Source organism: Acanthochromis polyacanthus, chromosome 5 (assembly GCF_021347895.1).
Source record: "Acanthochromis polyacanthus isolate Apoly-LR-REF ecotype Palm Island chromosome 5, KAUST_Apoly_ChrSc, whole genome shotgun sequence".
Lineage (NCBI taxonomy): Eukaryota > Metazoa > Chordata > Actinopteri > Pomacentridae > Acanthochromis > Acanthochromis polyacanthus.
In genome coordinates, this window is record NC_067117.1 from 9,385,813 (window position 1) to 9,413,636 (window position 27,824).

Consider the following 27,824-nt stretch of genomic DNA (forward strand, 5'->3'; position numbering starts at 1 on the left):
ATCTAATACTGAATGCACTGTATTTTATTTATTAGGTATATATTGGATAAATTAATATCAACTAATAATTTTAACCATTCTGATTAGTTAGTTGAGATCTAATGCAGACTTGATGTTGGTTTTCTGTCACATTTCAATTGTAAATGACATTATAATGATATTAAGAACTTCACCACTGGTTTCATTATTGATTTCAAAAAGTAGGTATGGTGCTTGCAGGTTAAAAAAATGAGTGTTTCGAAAGTTTCTGTTAATAGTGTCTACTGAGAAACACGTGGTAAATGCATCCCATATCCAAAAATAATGAGTTTACTGTACCATCAACATAAACACAGCAAATATGTTTTACTTTTTTTTTTTTTGCTTAAAATGACCTAAATTTTCAGCTATCAAAATAACTTGACTACTAACTTAAATACTAAGATTATAACAGACTAACCCTGCAGATTCAGCCACAACCCATTCGTGGGTTAAATGTATGTAATGCTGGTTTTAAAGTAACAAAAATCAGTTTTATATGTCTTTTAGAACAACTCTAGGCGAAACCTGAAGCCCAAACTTACATCTTCCCAACTTTTTGCTCGTGTTTTGCCCGTCTCCCCACGCCACCCTGCTCTCTGTGCGCCGTGGTAACGCTGATGGGAGAGCTAGATTGGTTACCACATGGCTTTTATCCAAGTAGAGGCGCTTGAGAGTAGACCGCTTGGAGAGTGGGAGCGCAGTCGCAGGTTATCCACCGACTGGTGCAAGATCTACCGTCACTCTGCCACGTCTGGGATCTTCCTTTATATAGACGAGAGACTCAAACAAAACCACTTCACTCAACACGGATCCAGATTGTTTTCTTTTTCCTCTTTTTCCCCCTCTCTCCTCTTCTCACCCCCCTGATCAGGCTTAACCGTCCTGCGTTTTTGTAAAGGCAATTGTTGGTGCGCATCATCGCGGGAGCCAAAAGGAGGTTCGCCACTGTTCCATAGGAGACTGGTGAGTAGACAGACTTTCATTCCCGTTTGCATGATCCTGTATGTTTCTTAATATCCGTTCTCCATTTTGCATGACTTGTGGTAATAACTTGTTATGAGGTTTGCAGCCTAGCATATTCAGCAAGTGGTAAAGCTTTTACGCACGCTTTGACTTTGGTTATTCAGTTTTTCAGTCTGCTGTCGATATTACTTTGACGTGAAGTTTAAAAGATGAAAAAAAGGCATTAAAGTTACCAAACAATAAATTATCTGTATTTTTCTATCAATTAAATGAAAAGTTAATCAACTATTATGCTTGATTCTACAGTGGTCCTTCTTGTTGAAGTTCACAGGGCCACCCACCTGCACGATCAGTGACAATTAATTAGACTATTTGATTGATTTGAACTTTCACATGCATAAGTCTGGGCTAATAGATGGGCGTGGTTTTGCATTAATTGGACTGGCATTCAGATTCAGACATCCCAAGAAGGACAGAAACCGAAAAAGTGAACTGATTATGAAGTCACTTTAAAAAAAAAAAAAATCCGCTGTTCTTGTGCGGTTTTTTTTTTCACTCTCAGCGGGCTGCTGGAGCGTCATGACAGCTGAGAAGAGCGGGCCCGTTATAAACGGTAAACCAGAGGATGGCAGAGACCCGGAAGGGTCCAGCTCCAGCCTAGACAACGGGGGCTACAATGAAAGAGGTCAATGGAACAACAAGATTGAGTTCGTCCTGTCTGTGGCCGGAGAGATCATTGGTCTGGGCAACGTCTGGAGGTTCCCTTACCTTTGCTACAAGAATGGAGGAGGCAAGGAAGTTTTCTGTATCTGTGTTAGTAGGATGGATATGAACTGTTTACCAACAAAATGAAGAGAACGAGAGGTTTTCTTTTTGGAAAATTTAATAAAAACCCCTTTAATTGCAGGAAGGATGAAGTTAGGCAAATACTAGGAGGAAAGGATGAAAACAACATATAGTTTTTAAAAGATACAAAACACATTAAAAAATTACATTTTTTTAATGCACGAAACCAGGAGACAAAACCTTCACTTAATGAAAAATAAACAACAAGCAAGAGAAATTTCAATATTCTACTTCATCCATAATGCACAGTGAAGTCAATTAAAGAGGCAGGTTACCTCATTAGGCAGCACAGTATGGATCCACCCCATAATCTGAAAAGGTCATCCTACAGTGTGGCATCATAACAAGTCATTTCATCAGTTTTGTGAAAAGCTTTTTTTCCCCATTTATATGAAGGCAATAAAGTAGGAATTAAGAATTAAGTTTAGAGCCGCTGTGCTTGTCCAACATGTTCACGTGCTGACCGTGTATACTAATCTACTTTATGTGTTTTTCTTTTGTGTGCGTAAAGGTGCGTTCTTTGTTCCATATGTCATCTTCTTCGTGTGCTGCGGTATCCCTGTGTTTTTCCTGGAGACTGCCCTGGGTCAGTTCACTAGCGAGGGAGGCATCACCTGCTGGAGGAAAGTCTGCCCGCTATTTGAGGGTGAGAAAATGTATTTTAGGTTGGGCGTGGAATTTTAATGCTTAAAGAGAAAGAAGAAAACTTTATGAAGTAGCTGGATTGGCAAAACTTACTTTTTGAATTTGGGCTTGAAATACTGTGATGACCTCAACTCATGAATTCATTTTTGAAAGTTTCCATCCTCTACACAGCACACTTATAGCCATAGGTGTCTTACAACTACACACAGTAACCGTAAAGACTGTTGCAATTTGAACAGCTTGCTATTGTCTTGCCATTCTGCCATTTTCCTTCTTCCATGTATAACTCTTCTGCTTTTCAGGCATCGGCTATGCAACACAGGTGATTGAAGCTCATCTAAACGTGTACTACATAGTGATTCTAGCCTGGGCCATTTTCTACCTCTTCAACTGCTTCACCACTGAGCTACCGTGGGCTGGCTGTGGGCACTACTGGAATACAGGTAGGAGGAAGGAATGCTGCATTCCTCTTAGAATAACAAATAAGTATCTTTCTAGAGAAAAGAAAACAGAAAAGATCCACATCTATACCTGCAGGATGCGTCCAACAAGATAACATGTGTTTTTGCAGAAAACTGTGTCGACTATTACGGAGAAAATGCCACCAACATTACAAATCCCAACGCAACTTCTCCAGTTATTGAGTTCTGGGAGTGAGTACGCTTTTATTTCTATTTTCGTCACAGCTTCCTCATGTTCTGTCATGTTCATTGTTCTTTATATAAAACTTCATGCTCTGTTTGCAAAGTGAAATTACTGAATGCACTGCAGTATGATAGTAGCATTCCATCTCAGTGGGTTCAAAACATTCATGGTGTCACCATTTGTCTGCTAACACCATGCTTTATCTGCTCAGGCAGTCTTCAACACATCACCTCCTTACATAATATTTTTTTATCTGCCATGTTGTTGAAAAGCTGAGCTACTGACAGCTCCAGACTGTTTCTCTGACCCCCCTAACCTTACCCCCCAATAATTAGTCAGCCCTTTTCATATTTGTGTGTCAGCAGGCCCTAGTAGGCCAGCTGTCTCCCAGCTAGAGCCATGTGTGTGGCAGCGGATCAGGCTTGTCAGTGTGTAATGCTGACCACACTTCCTGTCTCACTGCCAGGAGCTGTGTTTACACTGCTGGGTCAAATCTAATTTGCAACCTACGTCTGACCCTTTTAAAACTGTAACATTGGATTGTTGTCTGTCTTTTTGTATACAAAATAAAATTAAATGAGATGACGCGTGTAACGGTGAGAAATAATTCAGATTTGAGCCAGCGACATAAACCTAACCCTGGAGAAAGACATGGCCAAAGAGCCAACCACCATGTTGTTGGCAAAAATAGTGGAGCGACCAAGCTTGGTTCAGCGTATGCCAAGACAGACTGAACCGTACTGTAAATACAGCATAAACAAACATGAGAGCTGCAGCAAGCTGTATTTTGCCATCAGTATGGAACTTTATATTAGAATAGAATAGAAATACTTTATTGATCCCCAAGGAGAAGTTCTGTGTTCATTTACATTTGTTATAGTGGTATGGGGAAAAAATAATGTTGTTTGCCATCATTTAGTATTGCTCTAAATGATGCTGACAAAATGTAAAACAATTTGATGAAAATGCTCCTAAACAAAAAAATATTTTGTGCATTTGGAAATAAGTTGATATAAATATACATAAATAGATTGAAATAACCAGTGTGTCAGAGGACTGCAGGACAAAAGTCTTTTTTAACTAACCTTTTTTTGAAAAAAGACTGAAGACAAAATATTAATGCTGATATAAAGCTGAATGGAAGAATTTTAGGAAGATTTTTTTTTTCTAAATTAGTCGACATATTTGGCAAAATGAACACACATGCCTTTATTTACATGGTAGTTGTGTGACTAGAAGAAATGACACCTTGCTTATTTTTGTTTGAACAATACTGAACCTTTAAAAACTGCTAGATATCACTGAACTTAAAAACCTCGCACACCTTGTCATACTCACAGAAGCAGTATGCACACAAGTCACACTGCACTGCACTTTTCACCCATATAAAACCAATTTACATACATCTCAGAACCCACACAAGTGTATTTACACACATTAGTGTTCACATCTTGCCCTCTCGGCTGACCAGGAAGGGACAGGGGGGCCGTGTTGGCCTTGGTCTGTGGCGGGCCACCAAGAACATGTCACGATGATCAATGGCTGGTCAGGAGCCCCGGGGGTGAACTCGGTGGCAAAGATTTGGCAGCACCATGTGGCTCTGTGGCTCGGACTCTCGCTTCTCATCCTCCATCAATGCTGTTGCCTAGCTATTCTTTAACAAACAGGAAGCACACTGTTGATTCACCACCGCCGACAAGCTATGATGTCATTATTGCTGATAACCTGCCCTGTGTCTTGCACCTCCACCTTTATCCATGTCACACTGTGCAGCTTCTACAGGGACTGTGAATTAGTAAGTCTAGACACTATAACCTGCCACAATATTGACCCTGAGAGCCATCTGGATTGAAGGTTTTGTCACTGTAACCATCATTCCATGAGAACAAGTTGCCTCATCTCTAGAATTAGGACAAGTCTGCTTGACCTGTGGTAACCAGTGATATAAATAAGACTAATAAGTGTAGAGAATGTTGGCAACTTGGTAAGATCGGCAGTATTGGTATCTCGTTGGTCGAGGTGGTGGTATTACCAAGCCTGGATTTTGCTCACAGAGTCATGGTTGACAAGTCTTACGGTGGTCCACTCCTTGACATTAAAGCAGTGCCAGCACAGGGAGCTTTCATGATTTTTAAGATTCTCCATGACAGTTTAAGTGATTCCTCATGGCCAGTGGAGTGGACTGAGTCTCTCCCTCCTTGTTCATGTGCCACAGAGTTGTTCTCCCACCAACATGTCCCTGATGCTCAGCTTACGGTGTGGAGGATGTGAAGTACCACATCATCTCCAGCGTATTGATACGATTTCCCTCCTCCAGAGCCCATAGCCTGCCTACCGCCTTTGTCATGCAGGTTGATTCCACTAGGGAGGCATCTGTCAAGGTGGTTTTACATTTAACAGGGTGTCCTCCTCCTCCTCCTCCTCCGCCTCCAGTTACATGACTCAGCAGCATGGTGGCCATGTTGATCCAGGATCTTTTCCAAGGAAGACTAGGTCAATGTGATCCTCTCCGGATTTTAACTAACGTTATGTAAAGTCTTCAAGCGCAGCAAGCAGAGGAAACACAGCAGAAGGATTCAGGTCTTGTTGTTTGAAGGGTACTTCACTCCACTGCCTGAGGCCTTTACTGTGTTACTTGGATGAAAAGGGGCAGTAGAATGTAGGAAGTGGTTTCAGTGTTGTCAAGAATGCATTGTTCTACACTGAAGTAAGCCACCTGCTGTATTATATATGCGTAGTTGAATTACTGACATAAAGTGGTTGAATGTTTTGTTCAGAAGAGGCATATTTATGACTGGTGAAATGTGATAGAACACACGGTTCAGAATGACAGAGTAAATAAGTATGTGAATTTCAAAGTGTTGTTCTGCAATGAAAAAAACAGTTAAATGCAATAAAGGCCCTTAGTAATGAAAAACAGTCTGAAAAAAATATCAAATGCCTTGTTTTCCTATTCTATTATAGGAAATGTTTGAAGAGAAATGTGAATGAGGCTAAAGAAAAAACCCTTTCATGGCACATTTTATTTGTAAGTTGTCAGAAGGAACCATTGGTGTAGTACACTTGAAACTGAGCATGACTGAAGCTGAAGAGTAGCTGCATGTACAGTATGCAAGGTTGTGGATGCATTTGCTAATATTCCTAGGAAATATGGCTACCCAGTGTCAGAAAGGATTTTACTATTTATATTGAGCAAGCCTAGGAAAATATATATATTTTTTATCATCCTCCTTCTGCATTGTAACTTATCTAACACACACTGTCCTTCATCGCTCTGAAGTACGAGCAGCAGCTAAATGCCTGCAGACAGATCTCAGTCTGCACAGGTTGTGTTTTACATGTTCATGACTGCTTCATATTTGTGTTTGCCAATGCTTCTTTTTCACATCACACAAGAATATGAACGAAATCAAATTGTAAATCAGTAATGATCTGTGCTGTCTGGGTCAAATCAGACGCAGAGTGCTGAAGATATCAGATGGTATTGAGCACATGGGGGGGGTGCGCTGGGAGCTGGCCATGTGTCTGGCCCTGGCCTGGTTCATCTGCTACTTCTGCATCTGGAAAGGACCCAAGTCAACTGGCAAGGTGAGAAAGTAATGCGTGTTTACTGTTTCCTCTTGTGTGCGCATGGCTTTTGCAGTAGAAAGGGCGAAATGTGCAAGAATTACTTCATTTCAAATGAAAGTTGTAGTGTTGAAGGAATGTGTGTATGAATGTATGTGTGCAGGAGTGTGTGTGCATGCTGCTTTGCTGTGTTCGCTCATGGGAGAAGTTTTAGTTTCCGTCTTAGAGCCACAAGGTAAAGTACTTTGCCTTCTTGTCCTCAGAACAACTCTTTCCCAATGAAAGAAGCCACATGAATTTGTGTCCTGCAAGCAAAGGACAAAAGCATCTGCACCACCTATTCCTCAAATCACATTTTCCATTTTAATTATGTCTTTGAGTCTCCTCTAGCAGCCTTGAGGAGCACAGTAAGGACTCTGCACCTTGCTCTGAGTGCTCAGCAGCATTTTAAAACCTCCTCACAGATTCAATGAGCCAGAACGAGGAGAACGATAGAGACAGAGTGAGAAAAGTAGAGGGAAAAGGAGTGTAAAAAGAAAAGAGGAGAGGTGTGTGAGGAAAAATTAATGGGCTCACATTCTACATGACGGGGAAAAAAACAACTCGGCAGCAATGCCTATATCTCCATGAAGTGTCTTTTGTTTGGCTGTGAAGTAAGAGGGGAGAATGCTTCTTCATGGCTCAGCTTTAGCAGCCGGTCCAAGATTGATTCCTGTATTCACTGGGGGAAAGGAGAGCGTTCATGAGGAGCATGCAGAGTATATCCTCAGCCTCCGCCTCTGCTGCCTCCCTCTCTCTCTCCCTCTCTGCTGCTATGAGAAATTAACCACAGCTCGCTCGTTGCAAGAGAGAGGTGCTTTCTTTTCCACAGACCCTACAGCCCATTCAGTTCCGACTCTGCTAAGCTGTTTTTCTTTTGTTGGCTGTGTTTGTCTCACATTTAAGCCCTCCTGTTAGATTTACGGCGAGGCAGGGGCAAGTTTGACCAGTAAATTTGCGGTGGCTTAAATGTTTACCCGTGGTGAGCGGGAAGGAGCATGTGGAGCATCAAAAGTTCATGGAGAGATTGAATATTGTCCTTTTCATCTCCAGAGAGATGGCGAGGAAGAAGAGAAGAAGGTTTAGGATGTGTAATCGTTTTATTTGACAAATTAAAGGAGGGATCTGCTGGGCAGGAGACAAGTTTTCCCACAGCTTTCCTTGTAGGCCATGCTAGGATTAATGGAGCTTAAAATGGACGGCCTCGTTAAACATCACAGATGCTCAAATAACACCTTAGTTAGGATTTCACTTACCCCCATACTTTTGATTCAGGTTTTGAAGGTTAAGGATGTTCAGGATTTTCAGTCAAGCGGAACGTTTAGAATTTCTGAGTGGCTGAAGAGCATTTAAATCACAGCCTCATGCTGTAACAGTGAACTGACATTGAGTCAGGTTTGATTAAGAAGTTCACTGCATCAAATACACTTTACTTCCTCCTCCCAGAAGTGCACAAATGCACACACACACACACACACGCACACAACAGGAGCATCCATTCATGAAAATGCTGCTTGCAGTCATGTTGTAGTGTAACTAAGGTGTGTGGTAATGGATGTGTGCATGCACGTATTAGTGTGTTTTAAGGCCAGTCTGTGTGAATGATCCATTTTATCTGTGTCTGTAGTATGTGCACACCCATTTCTATGTTGTGAATGAAGTTCTGTGTGTGTGGTTGTCCATTTGTGTGTGTACTCATGCACTTGTGCGTGCTTCAAAGAGAAGCACATTTTCCCACACTGCCAGCATCACTCCTCTGGGCTTCTCCAGTTTAAGAGACGGGGCCAGAGGAGCCTTCTTTTCTTTTCAGTCTCCTGGCCTGGCTCTGTTCTGTCCTGTTCTGTCCTCAATTGGACTTTGACTGAGTGCCAGAAAGCCAGGGGATGTATGTTGCCCGCCTCTGCCTTCCAAGAGGCCAGAGCCTTTGTTCAATGGGTTTCTAAGAGTCTTGAGATGTCGAGCACAATTCTGCAAAACCTGAATAGTTCAATAACAAGAGAGTGTTGGTTTGATGGTTAGCAAGTGCATGCTACTGTATAGGAGGTGTTACTAGTTATATGTGTTTGTAATTTATATGATTGCCAAAGGCATTAAATGTTGTTACCCCAGGGAGTGATGTTATGTGATATAGACCGTGCAACAGATGTCATGAACTGTTATAGACTGATATGCCAGCCTGACTGACTGAAGTATTTTTAAAAATACTTTGAGGAATGCATCATAAGATCAGTGCTTCTGATGACCAGTGGATCTTGATATCATCATATTTTAGTCCACCACTGGCTCTCCATATTAGACAAAAATGCAGGGTTATAGAGCAAAAAGGTAAAAATTTCCTGAAAAATATGGCTTCTGCTGAGCTAAATGTAAAGACACTCTTGACATTGTTTGATACATCCAGTACAAGAAGTAGTAAAAGTTTGATTTTTACTTATGAGTAGTAGTGTTTTGTTTTTTTAATAATTGTTTTAACTAGAAAACTTTTTCATCCAAAGATGAAAAGCAAAGAAAAAAAAATATACATATGTTTTCTCACCTTTGGGCCTCAGGAGTGATCTCTTATTGTTGTAAACATGGCACAAAACTACCAACCTGAAGATTTAGTCAGTCTGATGTCTGATACTGTGAAGCAGTTTTGATAAAACAGGCGTATGAGGAGGCTGTGTTGGTTAGACGCCAACATTATTCAGCAGTGACTGTTGCTGGCATGCTTTTTGTTTTGCACAGCTTCAATTTGGCGTTATTTTCTACTCATCATGTCAGTTTCTTGTTAAGAAACTACTCTGCTAGTTCTGACAGTGACTCAGTGGAAATCATGTTTTTTCTGTAGTTGCTACATACTGACATATGTGCATGTTTCTACCCGCAGGTTGTGTATGTGACAGCTACCTTTCCTTATGTCATGCTGTTGGTCCTGCTGATCAGAGGAGTAACGCTGCCTGGAGCGTTCGACGGCATCAAGTTCTACCTCTACCCAGACATTTCACGTCTCTCTGACCCTCAGGTAGGCTTAGACCTCCTGGACTGTCTTTTGCTTGTAACTCAGGAAAAATCCTTTAAAATTTAGTGAATAGCAAATGTGTCAGCATGTAGAACATGCCACTGACAGGAAAGGAGCGTGATAGCACTTAGAAGCGTTTCTATTTCAGTTTTATTGCCATGCTGCTGCTGTTTTTTCTTGTCGGTTTGGATCCAATGTCATGAAAGTGATCAGAATACCATGCAGGGAGTACAGAGGACATGCACAATGTCATCTCAAGCTGTGTAAATAGAACTGAGCACTAAATAAACTCCTGTCAAAGAAATTTTAAGGTGAAGCATCCACAACCACTGCAGGTGTGAAGAAAAAACATTTCTGTCATTACCTGTAGATGGTGTGCACCATGTCTGTTACTTTTTGCTAGTGAGGGCACAAGTTGAACTGGAAATGCAGGTCCAGAAACCACGTACGATAATCCTGATAGGGCTTTTTTCAAATGCCTTTCAAATTACTTTACAGACACTGTACTATTTAACATTATAGAACACTTGGTAATTACTGTGTATAATAAATATTTCTTTAAAACCCTAACTTGACAACATAAAATTGAATCTATTTTTGCATTTATATTACTATTGTGTCCTCAGTTTATTATTGCCTTATGTCCAAATGGCAGCTTAAGTCAGTATAATGCTTATTTGATCAGCTGTACAAGTTCAGTCACACTGTGAAAACTGTGGCTGTTTAGTCAGATTCTCTATGACAGGCAGAAGGTAATAAAGTAAAGCAGGAAGCGCTGGAGAGACTAGACTCTTGGGAATGAATTCATACCCCACCTTACGCCCACCTGTTTGGAACCGAGTTGCTGCCAGACGGACAGGTGGTGTTGATACAGTAAATATGATGAGGATCAGGTCCTTGAACAGGATCAGGTCCTTCATATCACCTATCGTTATTTATGCACTGTAGTGTAGTAAAAACTCTACATGCACAAAGCAACAGCTTGAGCATTTATGGAGCAAAAAAAATGCTACCTCTCTTTTGTCCGCAACATGCGAAACTTGCTCTTATAGTTAGAAACATTTGGCCTGATTCGTACATCCCTGATACTATTGTGGCTTAATATGGGCCGACACTTCATGCTAGCGGTGTGATGATCAGGGGTCAGATAAACAGTGAGCTGTGAGCTGATCTGTGAAGCTGCAGGGTTCACAGATCAAGATTTGAGGCTAATAGGGGTGGTACATTAACATATAATTCATACAGACAGATACACACACAGGCAGACACACAAACTGAGACTCTTGACCTTGTCTGGAAAAGGCAGACAGCTCGGGTCGCTAGGCAACAGAGTGCCAGAAAATGTCAGTGGATGGGGTGTCATGACAACGTGAATTGAGATGGATGTAGAGTTTGAGTGAGAAACAGAGAACAGATCGGTACAGATAGAGAAATACGTACAAACACACTTTAACTTGTAATGAAGTATTGACTGCGCTATTACTCATTTGAAGAATCTGAATTCTCTTGTGTCGTGCACATGTGGCTGCAGCAGGTCGGCAGTTCGGTCTGCAAAATCAGTGGTTGCTAACTGGGACTGGGAATACCTTTTTGTCTTTAATCAAGAATCAATTGTATCCAAAAAATAAATATTTGTAGTGTATCTGCCACAGTTTTTGTAAACTGCATATGCTGTTTGAGAGTGGGAAGCTTGGCAGACATAGTATATATAACCAAGAAAAGCACTCAGAGAGCACAGGACTCCGCCAAGGCTGCTTAGTTGTATGATTTCCTATGGATGAAATCTTTAAAGAATTTGTGCTCCATAGAAGTCGATTTGTAGTAGGATCGCAATCATGTGATTGTCAGCAGGCAGCTGGTGTAGTGTTCACTTGTTGTCAAAGTTACAGTGACGCTGTGCTGCTATCTTGTAATGATACGTAAATCTTTAACAAATCCGTGGATCTGGACTATAAGCCGTAACACTGCAAAATCTAATCACTTGCCCCTTGTGTCATTTCTGACCATATCTGAAAATGTCATTCAAATCTGTTAGTCTGTCTGTTTGTGATATTACTCAAAAACAGATTAACACATAGACAAACCAATGCAGATCATCACATAACTCCACTTTGTTCCTTGGCAGAGTAGCAGGGCTTAAATCAAATGCAGACAGGTCATCAGAGGTGAAGATTAGGTCCACTTACAGCACATTAATTCAGTGTAATACGCATGTGTCTCCTTTTGTGTAATCTTTTCAGGCTTGCAAAATTTGTTTCCATTTCTGACAACATAACACAATATTTCAACAAACTATAAGCTCCAATTTGATAGTTTCCTCCTTTTCAGACTTCTATCCTGTCTAAACACCTGCCTCACTCTTCTCATGGCAGCAGCTGGTCCATGGGGTGAGATGTTATAAATGTGATAACAAGAAAACTACATATTTAACGAGAAATTCAGTCCATCTGTAACTGTACAGACAAATGAGCCGGTCTGTTTCCTCACAATTTGTCAGAGAGAAAAGGCGTTAAGAACATACAGGATCATACCATCATAGATTGGATGGATGAAATACTAAAGCAAAGAAAGACTTTGCACAGTCTAAAACAAGTATTTTAATCTGGTTTGATAATGTGGCGAGAAACTTTATTTTAACTCAGCAGGCTGTCCAGCTGTTGCACAATAAAGTGACAGTCGTGCAAAGTGATCTTAGCAAAGGAGGAGGAAAGGAAACAGTGATACAGATAAATGGTGACAGTGAAAGAAATTGACAAAGGCACAAACAGCAGCACAGGGAGAGTGAAGGAGAGCGATAAAGAAGCGCCGCTGCTTGGCAGAGGACATTACTCCTGACATTGATGTTAAATTAGCTTCCTCCAGGACAATCACAGCTCTGTTCTCTTCACCAGGCTGTGTGGACTGTGTGTGGCTGGGTGCTGTCCTTCCTTTTTACACCCCTGAACTTTATCATGCCTTTCCCCTTCTCCTCTTTCCTACGCCTTCCTCTGTCTGGCTGTCTCTCACCTCATCACCCTCTAGCCTGCCCTGTGCATCACCCCTCCTCTTTACACTTCTCACACTCACACTCACACACACACACACACACACACACACACACACACACACACACACACACACACACACACACGCATGCGCACACACACACACACACACACACGCACGCCTTCTTTCCAGGCAGCACAACTGGAAATGTGCATTTGCTTATTTACCCCAGCTTCTTCCATACCGAAGCTCTTATCCCGCTTAGTCAAACTTAAATTTTAACCTCAGGTCTCTTTGTCATGCAGAACCTCACAATACACTCTGTACTTGTTGAAGAAACAAGGCCACAGAAACACTCTCCTTGTTTGTTCCATGCACATTTCATAACAAAGTTATGCTTACAAAGTGCAAAACTTTGACACCAGAAAAGAGGGTTAGTAGTACCCATGCGATTAGGCGTTAGGAAACCAAACCACTTTGTTAAATGTCAGAAAAATATAAGAGTTTCACCAAATAAATTATAAATAAACATATAAATAAGCATATCCCATGCTTCGCGTTGACTTTTTAATATTTAACCAAGACCTTAATCTCTGGCTCCCTGAGGCTCAACTATGAAAACTGGTAATAAAAGCATGTTTTATTTACCATGAGCAGGTACTATAGGACAAAAAAACATATTGTCACACACTATATTTTCCTGTAGTTTCCTCATTGTGTTGGCCAAGGCACAGTTTTTGGCACAGAATAATGCTAAAAAAAAAAGTAAACCTATATCGATGTGTAGCATAGCATGACAGTGAATCAGAAGGTAGTTTTGAGGTCATTTAAGGCTATATATAATCCACAAAATATAAATGTAAATGTGACTTCGGAATACATGAACTTCCATAAGTTGTGTGTATATCTGCACTGGGCATTAATGTATATCCCGCTACTGATAAAACAATAAAAATACCTGAAGAAAAATTGTCAGAACTGTAGAAAACATGATCTTCTACAATTTCGAGCCTCCTTCATTCTCAGGCTTTGCAAGACCCCTCCACTATTCTAATGTGCAGCCTTCCTACATTTCATTCTGTTCACTTCAGCTCCCTCTAAAGCCGTCCCCTGTAGTCACTAATTCCTATTTTGTCTAAAGAGCTCCTCACACTGACCCTCTATACGTAGCAACCACATCTCAAAATACTTCTTTCTTTTTCCAACTTTAAGTAAATGTGATCGCAGTAAAACAGAAAAAGTGAGACTTTCTGATAATCCTGAACTGACATCACAGCTTTACAAAACTGTATTTGAGTTTCCTAAGGTGGAGTTTAATTTTAGTGACAGTATTTGGTGGAAATTTATATGGCTTTGCAGAAACATTGAAGTTTATGAACATCCAGAGGACTTTTGAAAGTGTCTCTTCAACACATTAGACATTTTGTGGTTAAGTTGTATTCATAATTATACCTGAAATGACAAGGATGCACGTGGTTACATATTTATATTTTTGAAGATTTTTTTAAAAAGTTTTATTTTATTGTATATAGTGTGCCATTTTCTATTTTTTTATCTATCGTTGGGAGTCACCAATCGCAATTTTGCTGTGTGGAAACACAATGACGATAAAGATTCTTGATTCTTGTAAAACTGAAAGACTGAAATCACAGACACTGTTATTAGCCTGCACTGTATATTTAATTTGATACATCACGATGATGATTACATTCACTGTGGCTCAGAGGTATAATCCATCCATCCATTCTCTATACACCGCTTTATCCTCACTAGGGTCGCGGGGGGTGCTGGAGCCTATCCCAGCTGACTCGGGCAAAGGCAGGGGACACCCTGGACAGGTCGCCAGTCTGTCTCAGGGCTACATATACAGACAAACAATCACACACACATTCACACCTATGGGCAATTTAGAGTTGTCAATTAACCTCAGCATATTATTGGACTGTGGGAGGAAGCCGGAGTACCCGGAGAAAACCCACACATGCACAGGGAGAACATGTAAACTCCATGCAGAAAGATCCCAGGGCCACCCCGGGACAGAGGTATAATGGTGTGTGAAATCTAATTCCCTTCATGTCTTAACGCTGCACTTCACATATCTACAGTAAATCCAATACATACTGATCTTTTTCATAAATAAAGGGGAACGTGAGAAGCACTGAGAGTGGCCCATTGACATTACAAGAACACTATCTTATAGCCAATGTCATCCAGCTTTCACACAGTAGAAAAGTTTCCACAGTCTCAACATAACCAAACACAAGCCGGCCAAATTAGGCACAACATCAACAAGTGATTCTCTCTGAGCCTGGGCCTTTAAGGTTCCTCTGCGCTGTGCGGCCATCAGCCGAGGGTGAACTAAAGGGAACATTAATGAACATTAGGAGAGAAAGGCCTGTTCTTCCACAGGAACAGTCCTGTGTTTGTGAGGTCACAGAAGTTACCGTGGTTACTCCCAGGAGGGAGCGAAGACCTTGCGTTTGTTAATTGTTTTTCGGTGGGGAAATGAGATTAGTAGCTGAATGGTGATGTGAGAGAGTTTTCAAAGAGCCATGCTGCATTAAGTTTGAATCCGCTAGCACCCCATGCTATCCCATGGGCTCTGGGCTCCTGTGTTGCACTACAAACTAGTTTCATAATGCACATTTTAGTGCTGTCTCAGTGAAGAAGCTTACATGTGCAAATCCCTGTGTAAAATCATCATTTGATACAGAAAAACAGAAAATCCTTGTATTAAATGTCTTCACATATTACAAACCAAATATGTACAATGTAGTTCTTTATCAGTGTGCATTGAAATAATATCCAGGATGCTGCCCTTCAGCTCAGTGTGCATTGAGAAAAGATGTGATCCTGAAAAGATAAAGAGAATTAGAATTAACATTTTTTGACCTTGTTGAGTTTTTTTCCTTTTTCACACAGAATGTAAGATCAACTACTCTCCAGTGTTGATTTCACAATGTTTTTGAGACACATTATCATGCTCTGTCCACCCTTGCATGCTTTGTTGCAAAAAAAGAAAAAAAAAAACCAATGAAGGTAAACATAAAGGACTAGTTGTGTTCTAGTGTGTAGAATTGGTTCATCCAAACTACAGTACAACTACCAGTATAAAGCTATGCAACCATGCAAACATACATCAGCATGCTAACAAGTTCACAATAAAACAAGTGTAATGTTTACTATGTTCAATATCTAGCACGCTAAAATTGAGCAGCTATGTTAAATAAAAGTTAAAGCAGAAATGTATTACAGTTCATCACATGGGATGGGATTGTCTGTCTATATTATTGTTGCCTAGCTATTTCACAAAAAACTCTAAAGGCCAACCTCAGAGTGGAAAAGTAGGGGCTCCTTAGTCATTTGAATGTATCTTCTTAAGACCATGAAAATATTTGTACCAAGCTATAAATTCACTGCCGGGATATTTCACTTGATAGTTGAAAACTCTGACATGCTAGAATAAAAACCACCAGATCACCAAAATCAGTAGGATTAATCCTCTGGAAACCATGAATGCTCTTATGGTCACTTCCTGGTCAGTCAATTAGTTCAATTTTAGACCAAAGCATTGGACTGACCAACTGACAGCTCTGCCATCAATAAAGTCTCATCACCAGCGGTGGCATAAACGCACTACTGGTGCATAGCCATGCAGATAGTTTGGATTTTTTTGCCCACGTTTTGAGTTATTTGTCTCTCGCATTTGTGCTGCCAACCCAAAACAATGGATGCCATTCAACAGAATAATTTTCTAAAAAAAAAGAAACAGTTTCTTTGGTAAGAATACTGAATGTTAAATAAAACCTTGTGTTACACAGTTGCTCTCCAGCTATAATCTGACCAAGCAGCATAAAGGGAAGGAAGTTAGTGAAGCGCAATGTGAATATTAAGCCACTGTAAGACACTGTAGCTACTTTTAGGATTTTAATCCATGATTCATGTTACTTCACTGTGTGGCTCTCAGAAGGGAAAGAAGACAGTTGAGCAGGGCAAAAATTTCATTACTGAGTCATTGGCGTGATGAAAAGATAGATAAGGGGTATAAAAGGAGATGCGGGATTTGAAGATGAAGTCACCTCTTGCGACCTTGGTAATCTCTTGTGAATGAGAAAACATATTGCATTAATTTTAAGTCTGTGGTTGAACTGATTCATAATGGCATTAAGGTTTTTTTTTCTAGTCAGTAATAGACTGAGAAACGTTGGTATTGGACCAAGAACATGACAAATGATCAGAGCACAAGTTTCTGAAATTGTACATGTGTTTGTGTACTGTCCATTTACACTAGCATCATTCAGCAGGACTGTCTGTTACAGATCAAAACATTCTTTTCTCTGTATAATTCTTGCATATACCCTGAATGTCAGTTTCTCCACTGAAGGTAGATGTGCCAATAAAATAATCCCAAAAAATTAAGCAGAGAAGAGCGGAATATAAAATTATATGAATCATGTGTTATGGAACTCACCCTAGCTAAACACATATAACAGCTTTTATCCCAATAGTAGTATTTTAGCAGCATTGGAACAATAGCGTAAACTAATCCATGAGAGTTCAGAGTTTGAAGAACATATGTCAACACCACACTGAAACACTGCCTGGTTTATCTTTTAATCTTGCCTGTCTGTATTGTATCTTAATATTCATTTCTACATTAGGTATGGGTGGATGCAGGAACACAAATCTTTTTCTCCTATGCCATCTGCTTGGGCTGTCTCACTGCTCTGGGAAGTTACAATGCTTACAACAATAACTGCTACAGGTAAGGATATAGATAACAAGAGAAGATTGGTTGGACAAAATATATGCCAAAAATAGAAAGATGAGAAATCAATGTAGACTGTACACTTGTTTAAATAAAGAATAAACAAATGCGAGTGAAGCTCCACTGGTGAAAGGTGATTGATAAGAAGCAATGCATTGGCACATAATGTATACTTCATACATATATGTTCACTCCATACCTTGTCTGTTGACAGAACAAGGCACAAAGTGTGTTGCTTCTGGTGTCACATCCAGCTCTTACAGTAAGTGTCATTTCTTCTCTTCTGTCTTGATCCTCAGGGACTGCATCATGCTGTGTTGTTTGAACAGCGGCACCAGCTTCGTGGCAGGTTTTGCCATCTTCTCCGTGCTGGGCTTTATGGCCTACGAACAAAATGTTCCCATCGAAGCTGTGGCAGAATCTGGTGAGAGAATAACAGACAATGGACCGTCATGTTTCTGAATCTGAATCCAAATTAGTACCAAGTTTCAAAAATGTAATGAGACCAAGCATTACGGCTTAAGAAGATACTGTAGAGTAAGAATGAGCTCGTCTCAGTTTTTGTGCTTTCATCCTTCATTTTGTGCTAAAATGGATAAACATGCCGAGTTATATAACTCAACGCACTTTACCTAGGCTCTTAGACCACCGCATTATGATTTATTCAAGTTAGTATAAATGATTTAGTGAATGTGACAGAGCGAGAGATTTGAAATGTTTGTCTTAGAGCACAGTAGCAACATAGTTTAATGCTTTGGGTAAAGTGTGTCTAAGAGGCTATCACCAAGTGTGGGTGTTTAATAAGGCATTTGCACGCCGCTTCTACTTTTGAATCAAACAGTCTTACGGCCAATTCAGAAAAAACTTGGACCCTTCACTGTTTGCTTGCTTTGTCTTCTAACTATATTTTAAGTGGTTAAAATCACCGTGTTTCACCACAAATTTAAGGCTAATAACTCCTAATGACGAAGTGAAAACGTGTGTTCTGAAAGTTTTTGTGAATTCAAAAACTGCTTAATTCTATACTTTATAGAAGCCAGTTTTAGCAGCTCGAGTGTTGTTGGGTAAATCTCGAGAAGAGTACTGTAACTACAATCTTGTCTTGAGCTCTGTCAAAAGAACTGTCACAGGTCCAGGAATGGCAAAACCTGTATTTGTACTGTATCTTTTTCATCATGCAGGTCCTGGTCTTGCATTCATTGCATACCCCAAAGCTGTTACTATGATGCCTTTATCTCCACTTTGGGCGTGTCTCTTCTTCATGATGCTGATCTTCCTTGGATTGGACAGTCAGGTGAGTACCATACTGTGAACGTGTTGATTACTAGATAAAAACAAACATAGACAGCAGCCAACTTATACTTATCTATATGCTATATGCTATATGCTAAGTGCTGAAAAGACAAAGAAAACACAAAGAAGCACAACGTTTGTATGAGATCTTGAATGTAAATGTGTAGCTTATGCTGACTAAGTCCTACAGAGAGAGCTGGATTTGTCCATGAACACTCAACAGTCATCAAGACTGTTGTAATTTGTGCTAATGCTTTGGATTTTTTTTTCAGAAATCATGAGTATAATCTTGACTTATATTTGTTTCTACTTTCTTTCTTTCTTTCTTTCTTTCAAGTTTATTTGAAAAAGGACAGCGTGCAGTTACATTAAAAAGATGGCTGCACCAGATTTAGCATCATGCTAATTTCCATCTGTAGTCCTTGGTCCATAAAAAACAAACATTCCTTATTTAAAACAATGAAACCTTGATTGTATTTATTTTTTTAATTTTGTAAAACATTTTGTGCAACTTTGGGAAGCTAAAAGGTGCCTAGTGGAAATAAGTGCATATCACGATTTCTTTTTGTGCAAATGTACATGCTTACTATCCTCCTAATACCCTATATGCTGACTTTACTTGGTTTGTTTCTCAGTTTGTGTGTGTGGAGAGTTTAGTCACAGCTGTGGTGGACATGTACCCAGAGACCTTCAGGAGAGGCTATCGCAGAGAGCTGCTGATTCTGGGCATGTCTATAGTCTCTTTCTTCATAGGACTCATCATGTGTACGGAGGTAAGGATCAGTATTACTACATAGTCTTCTCTGCCTTTGCTTGTCTAACTGTATTCAGAGAATTTTGCTGTACCATAAGCTCACACAGTTTACAGCAATGAAACTCTTCATCATTCCCTGCAATAGAAAACATTTAAACTTGTTTTCAGCCCTAATGTAGACCAAAATGCCTGAATCACTTTATCCAGAATATCCTATTATATGAAGGATAATTGATCTTATGATCTACTGACATTTGTAGTGGGTTGTATTTTTTAAATTACCACAGGATTTCTTGTGTTTGACACTTTGCTTCCAGTCCTCCAGGTTTGTGGTCAAGAGCAACATCACACAGCAACACAAGCAGCCCCGCTGTGCTTTTAAGTCCTTCCATCTTTATGTTGCAATAATGGAGGAGAACCTGGTTCCTCACAATATCAGGAAGGACTTTCAGCCACTAAAAGCTTTTCATGTCTCTGCATGCACTGCACTCCATCCACCCCCACTGCAAAGGCAGTTCTCTAGTGGTCCATAATGGCCGTGAAACAGTAGGCAAGAACTTCATACAATATGAAAGTGAAGCACTTTCTCACTTTCTCAGTCTAGTCTTTGTTATGGAGTGGCAATGTCCAGTGACTTGACCCCTATTCTGCCTGTCACCACTATATGTATGCATTGTCTCTGCTTTTACTCATCTCCAACCACAACTTCCATTCTAGACACTTCACTTCTTTCAGCTGCCAAAGAGCCATCGTAATAAAATTCCACAAGACGTCTAAAGTGGGATTAAACACAGTCCAAAAGATCTTCTGGGACTACAGTGAGACATGGACACAGAATATATTTTGATGATATTCTTAGCTGTTTAGAGCCGTGATGTAACCCTACTCTCAGATTCATGTGAGATTTTATTTATGATGACCCTTTTAGAGGAAAGAACAGATGAGTTGTCTTGAGTGGAGGCAGAGAAGGTGGAGTGTGAGACCAAGAGAGTCAAGCACACCGATGATTCACCATGAAGCTGGAATCCAAGTCGTCTTCTTTACGGCTTGGGTTCTAATGCAAATTATTCAAACAAGAGGTAGCACATTAATTTGTGAGGAGCTTAACTGATCCCAAAGCTATCATCAGTCGCTCCATTTTTACAGTGCAGGCTTGCAAAATGATTTCAGTTTCTCTCAGAAGGAAGGTGAATAAGAGTTTTTGACAAAAAGCAGAATTATATCTTTCATATTCAGTAATATCCAGGTAATATCAAATGCATAATATTCAGTGCAGCTTTCTAAAATAGTGTCAGAGTATTAGAGCACTAAAGAACAGTGTCCATTTGGGGTTTAGAGTCAAATTTAGGAGGTGAGTTAAAAAATAAAACAACAAAAAGTACAGTTTGCATAGCCGTTGTACTAAACCAGCATTAAGTGGTGATAACTTGAAGCTCCTGTGGTAATAAACCCATATTTTTGGGACAATCCTTAACTTTCAGTAGAAGAAATGTCAGTTCTGGGTAGCTGCAGTGAGAATTTGTTTACTGTTTAAGTCCTTGCCATCAATCCCAGATAAATCTAACCAAGCACACCTGATTACAATTTCACTCCATAACTGATGTTTTCCAACTTAGTCTCCTTCACATTTAGCAGCACTGACAGAAAGCTGACACCTGTCTTGTCCCATCAGGGAGGAATGTACGTCTTCCAGCTGTTTGACGCGTACGCTGCCAGTGGGATGTGTTTGCTGTTTGTGGCCATTTTCGAGTCCATATGTATCGGCTGGGTGTACGGTAAGACTAGAACGCCATCTTGAAATATATATAGGAATCTTAAATCACTTCTCACTCTTCAGATCACTGTAGTTTGTCTTTTGCCAGTTGAACAACTGTCACACGTTTCAGCAAAAACAACAGGCTATTGCACAAAGCCCTTTTTGTGGTTTGACCCTCATTGCTGCATTAATATTTCTTCTCTGCCCTCTGCTGGAGAATGGTCTCCATCACATGCAGACTTATCTAAATGTTGTACAAGCATTATAAAACATGTTATTGAGATACTGAATTCCAAAACGTGGCACTAAAGCAGTGCCTTTATTCTCATAAATGTGTCTTCACTGTCTTTTCCTGAGGACATGTGATGCCATAAGAGAAACGCTACATGGCTTTCTGTCATTTCTATGTTTAGATATCAGTATATTTACATTGTTGTTAGTCCATCTCAGCAGATAACGATAACTATTAGCACAGTATATTCAACACTAAGCGATACAGAATGATTTTGGCTCCCTTCATCGAAAGTTTGGTCCACATGAAGTCATCAGTTTTGTTCGGACAGCCTTAAACTGTCAAAAGACATCAGTCACTTCATTACTTTGATGGTCCATGTAGACTGTTCTCTGAGTGACACTTATTTGCATTTCAGGTAGTGACAGATTCTACCTGAACATCGAGGACATGATCGGCTACAAACCTGTCTTCTTCATCAAGTGGTGCTGGATGATTCTGACCCCGGGCATCTGTGCTGTGAGTCTAATGCCGACACAAACTCGAGAGGAGTAGCAGAACATATCATGCTCATGCAGAAGATTCATATTTGTTTACCTGCATAGACTGATTTACATGGATTTGGTGTTTCAAACTGAGTGCAGTATTGATTTATAGAATAAAACTAGTGGACAAAACAAATGTTCCCAAGTTAAACATGTATTTTTGGTTTATCTTGAAGACAATTTGTGTTATGTAGTTGTTCAGTAGTTGTAGTTGTTTATGATTTAGTTTTTTATCATTCTTAATGGATTTTCCTGGATTTAGAGAAATTATTTACATGCTACTCACTGGCATGGCCCCTTAAGGAATTGAAAAGACTGCAAGGAACATTTATTCACCAGGGAAGTAGAAGCATTTCTTTCTCACAGTCTAAAAAAACAGCGTTCGCAAACAGAATGTGTCTCTGTTTTTTTTTTGCTGCAGGGAATTTTCTTGTTCTTCTTGATTAAGTACAAACCGCTGAAGTACAACAATGTGTACACTTACCCTGACTGGGGCTATGGCATCGGCTGGTTCATGGCCATGTCCTCGATGGTGTGCATCCCTCTGGGAATTATCTGGAAGATTTGGAAGACTCCTGGCACCTTCACTGAGGTAAGACCACATACAGGAACACAGCAGTCATTAGAATTTCAGTCATCCCCTAAAGAAAGAAACGTATTAACCAATAAGTTTTTCCATATGTGATTTTAGCTGTACTACATTTGTGAGAAATTAATTGTAATATTTGGAAAAACAATTATACTAAACAGGTGATTGCTTGCCTCCAACCAACACTGTTGCTTTGTCTTCCATCACAAGTTGGAAAGTGAGGGATGGTAAATCCGGCACTAAGTAGCTAAATATCACCAATCCTCCTACAGAATCACACTTCACCTTTAAAAGCAGAATGTGCTGGTCTTGAAGGGAAACCTATTCCGGCATTTGAGAAAGATTTTAATAAATCACTTGGCTGCCTTGCTCTGAATAAGCCTAAAGAATGCAGGGTTCGTATCTCTTCCATCTGACTTTCACAGAGGGACCGTGCCACAGTTGTGCTGATCTCCCATCATTGCTCGAGGGAGGATCAAATAAACAAAATGCAGGTTTCTGATGTGGGACGATCACTAGTGGCTGCTGGTCTTTGGCAGACCTGAAGCATGACAAAATATAGAAGATTAACATCAGCAAATCATGGCTGTAGACTGCAGACTTGGGTAGTGCATACATTTCTATGCCTACATAGCTGAGAAAAGACTACAAACTATTACAATAATGGCTGTATATCTTTATACCGGTCAATTGCAATTGCATGATATTGATATTATAGTGGGTGCCTTGGATTGCATACATTAATTGATATGATATGTACTATTTATACAGCATCTTATGAACAAACAAATCCCTGCTTGTACCACAATGCTATTCCTCCATTATCCTCAAAGTACCTCTAAACTAAATGCCATAGAACTTGTCAATGTCAATTCAAATTAGAGAACAGTTAGTTGACGTTGCAGCACGAAAAGCAGATTTATCTTATGACGCCCACTTATGTGCTGGCACAGACATCTCAGTTTTATATTTAGCAACATTTGGATACAGTTTTTGTTGATGCTTTTTTACCCGCCAAATGTTCCGGGGAAAAGCAGCGCTACCGGAGAATGAGAGATAACCTATTTCTGCTCTTTCAATCCGGCTCTCTGCAGAGAATGAAGAAGCTGACCACCCCCAGCCCAGACCTGAAAATGAGAGGAAAGCTCGCTGCCCTCAGTCCTTATGCTGCCAATGACGCAAAACTGAAGGTCGATGGGAAAATATCCACCATCTCAGAGAAGGAGACACATTTCTAATCGACCGCCTGACTGACCAACCAAGCTGCCTGTTGTCCAGCAAAATGAAAACCACCACAATATTATCAGCCACCACACACAAACAGGAAATGAAACAAATGACTCGGAGTGTTATTTTTGTTTTGTAAAAAAAAAGGAAAAAAAAAGGAAAAGTTATCACGTGTTTATGTAGTCTGCTTCCGTTTTTGCACAAACTTTAAATAACACTTTTGTTGTTTTCGATTAACATTGTGACTAAAGCAGCTATTTCTTTCTTTTCTAACCATTAATATTTAAAAATGTGTTTGATGACATTCACTACATGGTTGAAACCTGTCCTGGTACTTTGTCAGTACTGGTCACACTAGTGTCTGTGCCTTTAGAACAAGACCAGTGTGTTGTGTTGTACAAGGCTTGCACTGTACATTTATTGGCAAAGTGCTGTGCCTCTATATTAGGTACTAGGTACCCAAATGTGACTATCTGAGATGTAGCAGCTTGGGGACCATTCTACATAGTTTTGTGTGTTAAGAAAGGATTCTGCAGAGTGTCTTAGCACAGAGGCTATAGGAGGGCACTGAATTCTCCTGCTAGAAAAACTTTACATTGTGTTTAAAGAGTTTTGCCACTGCTGAAATCTCAATTGCTGTCTGCACCAGCTGTGACTGTGAGGACTGTGGAACATTTTTAGGCCTTGAATACTTATTATTTACTTGAATTCATTGTTGCTGATAAAAAAAAAAGCAATACAAGCAAAAACTCTCCTTACTGGATGTAACTGAATGATATCACAAGGTCACTGAGCATTATGTTGGCACATATTTGGTCCTTCTGGGTTTTGCAGATTTCCGCGGCATGGTTATTTCTACCTAAATGTCTCCTCTTGGGAAGTTTAGAGCAAAGAAATTAAGGGCAAATATAAAGAGGTCCAGGGTTTAAAAGACTAAATCAGACCCCATTCTTTTATGGAAATGTTTAATTTTCTAGTTTGAGGTACAGATCTTCACTTGGCTACAAATAGCTGTGTGTGACTCGCAGGCTGAGTCTAAAAACACACCTCTCTCTCCTCTAGCCGCCCTCCTATAAGTCACGGATATCTGTCATTTCACAGTAATTATGCTGAGCCTAACACAGAGCGACAGATAGACGTGCTTCCAACCCTGCATTTTTATTTCCTGCTCCGCCTGTAGAGGAGAAGATGGACGCCCATCAGATGAGCATTTCAAACCCCATCTTGTCTTCTTATCCTCCTTCTTTCTAATTCTTTTTCCTCATGTCCTCTTCCGTCTTTTTCTCCCGATGTCCTTGCTTCTCATCCTCAACCTCTGCTTGTCTGCCTCTCATTTTTTTCCCACTTCTTTTTACTGCTTCAGGGGCTTGAACAATGACTCAGGTCTTGCTTGAAACTGTGATTAGCTGCATTTCATCACACATTCATGCCTCAGTAATAGTCTCGCCATTGATGTGCATTTCTGCGACCTTTCACTACGAAAAATACGTCTTAATTTTGCCGTCTGAGCCACTGCAGGGGTGAAAGCAGTCTGTTCCTGTCATTGATGTAATTGTGGTAGGAGACAACGAGCTGGTCTCATTGTTAAGATCAATCTCTGTCCATTACAACCTCATCCCATCAGCACTCGAATGACTCCCAGCTGTCCTTCCACCCTTCCTTGCTTTGTCCAACCTTTTCTCCCCACTTCCCTTCTTTTCTTTCCCGTGTCCTTGTTTCCTGATGAAAATGCAATCAGAGGAGAGCATCTGAGGGAATGAAAAATTCTCTTACAGTTTTTCAGGAGGAGGCAAAGAAAGCAAGGGAAGAAATGAGGAACTGATGAGCTGAGGAAGTGTGTGATCGAGTAAGAAACGAGGGAAATCGAGGAAGTGTTTAGTGACCGAAGCTCCTCCTGTCTAAGCTGTGACGTCCTCTCAAACATGTGATTGGTCCCTCTGGTGTTGTTGCATTCTGACATTATCACCTCCTCACTGATGTTTGTGCAAGTCAATAGTTGTGTGCATCAGAAATTATAGCCTGCTGTTTAACACTGATCATATCGATGTATATTTTTACATCTCTTTCTAAAAATCTGTGGTCTATTTCTTGAGATGAAAAAAGTTTTAAAAAGGTTTGCTGTAATAAAAAAAAAGAATACGTCCTTTGTTTTGGCTTTTGATATGCTCAAAAGATCCTGTTATAGAAATATAATGGAAGGTGTTTTACTGTTCTGTACTGTTCTACACACATTTTGGTATTCACAGGACACATGAACTGTCTGCTTACTCATTTTTAAGAATAAATATGGTAAAGGAAAGTGGAGCATCGACTTTGGTCTTTATATTTAACGTAATCTCACAGATAAGCCATGTAGTTATCCTGGAAAAAAAAAAAAAAAGACTGACATTTCCTTCTTACAGTACTTTGCAAGGATTTTAGTGCTTGTATTTGTGATGAAAACTTCATAGCTAAAATGATAAGATCTGATAAGATGGCATTTTTCCTTATTTTGGAGCAGTGGCGCAAACAGTGATATTAGGAAGATATGGGGGGCAAAAAACTACAAACAGTATTTAATACATATACAATGACTTTCAGGACAAATGATTGTTTTAAATGTTTGAAAAATGACTATGACACAGAACAAGCACAAGTAAAACCTCCTATGAACAAAAACAAAACAGTTTTTAAATACTAACTTATACTTTAAATGTTTTGCACCTTTTTATGTAAGACAAAGAAATCCGAAATGGGTGAGATAAGTGCTTGTGTTTACAGTGACTGCTGCAAATACTGTAGATGTACATGTAGGCTAGCTGTACATGTATGCTACCCAGGTGAAAAAAATCCACAACAGGTATTAAAGTAAAGCCTCCATGAGACCGTGTAAATTTGCATAAACTGGGTTTAAATTACTTTTCCGTCAGTCTTCCGGGTGCTTTGCTGGACTTAGTCATTGTTTCTTTACTTTGGTATCATCACATAATTCACATCGTTGCTCCATCAAACTTACAGCTGACTGGAGGGTTAAAAAGCCTCAGCAGTAGGACCTTTTAAATGTCACAGTAGAAAAAAACACAAGTGTTCAGGTCCACTGAATATGCAGATCTACATTATATGTACACTACTGCAGACAACAAAATGTTATTTCTACTAACTCAAATAAGCCACGTGTTTACAGCAACATATGAGCTAATAAATGTAGAAGATTTTTCAATGTTTTGGTTTGCGTCTAGGGACTTTTGTTACATGCCATGTGCCCCTTTAGCTCCCTTTTCTTTCTCCTACATTTCCATGTCTTTACTGTCAGGAACAAATAAAGGCATGTCCACAATGCACTCCATCAATGAACCCATCCCCCTATTCACAATTACCACTAGATTGCCCTCAAAAATCCCCATTACAGTCTTCAGGAGCACAGGTTCAGGCCGCAGACCATATTTATCAGTAAGCAAAATCAAAACGAATGTGTCTAGAAGCAACTGTTTTATTTTCCTTTTTTATGATCTACAGTTTTTTGAGGGCATTTTCTATTACCACAGTACAGATTATATATCAGTGTTTCTGAACCTCCTTATGTGCGTGAGCTTGCTGTGTGTGCGAGGCCGTGCACACACACCAAACTGTTACACTTGAGAAATCAGCTTTAGTGTCTTTGATTTGGAGGTGACATCTTGACTTGATCCGGTAGACGATGTGAAGCAAATCTGCTTTTGTTGTTGTGTCACGTCGCCGTTGCATGAAAACTTCTGAGAATACTTTATGTGCTGGAAAAGTTTCTGGACTCTGCAGCCAAGCAAAGACATTCAAAGTGCAATGGGAAGTTTAAATGGCTTTACATTGCTCTCTAAATGGAAAATTAGTCTCTCTCAAGTGCTGTAAAATTACTTTTTGCTTTTTTTTTGCAGATAAGCCTTTATCTGAACGCTTGATCTAAAACAGCGCAGCTAGCTGAAAGGCATATGC

General features: G+C 40.0%; 1 protein-coding gene and 1 long non-coding RNA gene across 2 annotated transcripts; one reads left to right on the forward strand and one right to left on the reverse strand.

The window, feature by feature from the left end:
* The first annotated feature begins 687 nt into the window (after nt 1-687).
* slc6a11b (solute carrier family 6 member 11b) lies at nt 688-26,180 on the forward strand. Its single transcript, XM_022206999.2, has 15 exons — nt 688-984; nt 1,547-1,774; nt 2,342-2,476; nt 2,778-2,918; nt 3,047-3,128; nt 6,576-6,708; nt 9,596-9,730; nt 17,374-17,477; nt 17,780-17,904; nt 18,662-18,774; nt 19,409-19,546; nt 21,200-21,302; nt 21,934-22,034; nt 22,482-22,652; nt 23,744-26,180. The coding sequence occupies exons 2-15, from the start codon at nt 1,564-1,566 to the stop codon at nt 23,885-23,887; spliced, it is 1,836 nt and encodes a 611-aa protein (XP_022062691.1). The 5' UTR covers nt 688-984; nt 1,547-1,563; the 3' UTR covers nt 23,888-26,180.
* Nucleotides 15,429-17,802, reverse strand: LOC110959974 (uncharacterized). The gene is made up of 2 exons (XR_002596267.2): nt 17,680-17,802; nt 15,429-15,565 (listed from the first exon to the last, which is right to left on the reverse strand). It is a non-coding gene; the product is annotated as an uncharacterized LOC110959974 (long non-coding RNA).
* Nucleotides 26,181-27,824: the final 1,644 nt, after the last annotated feature.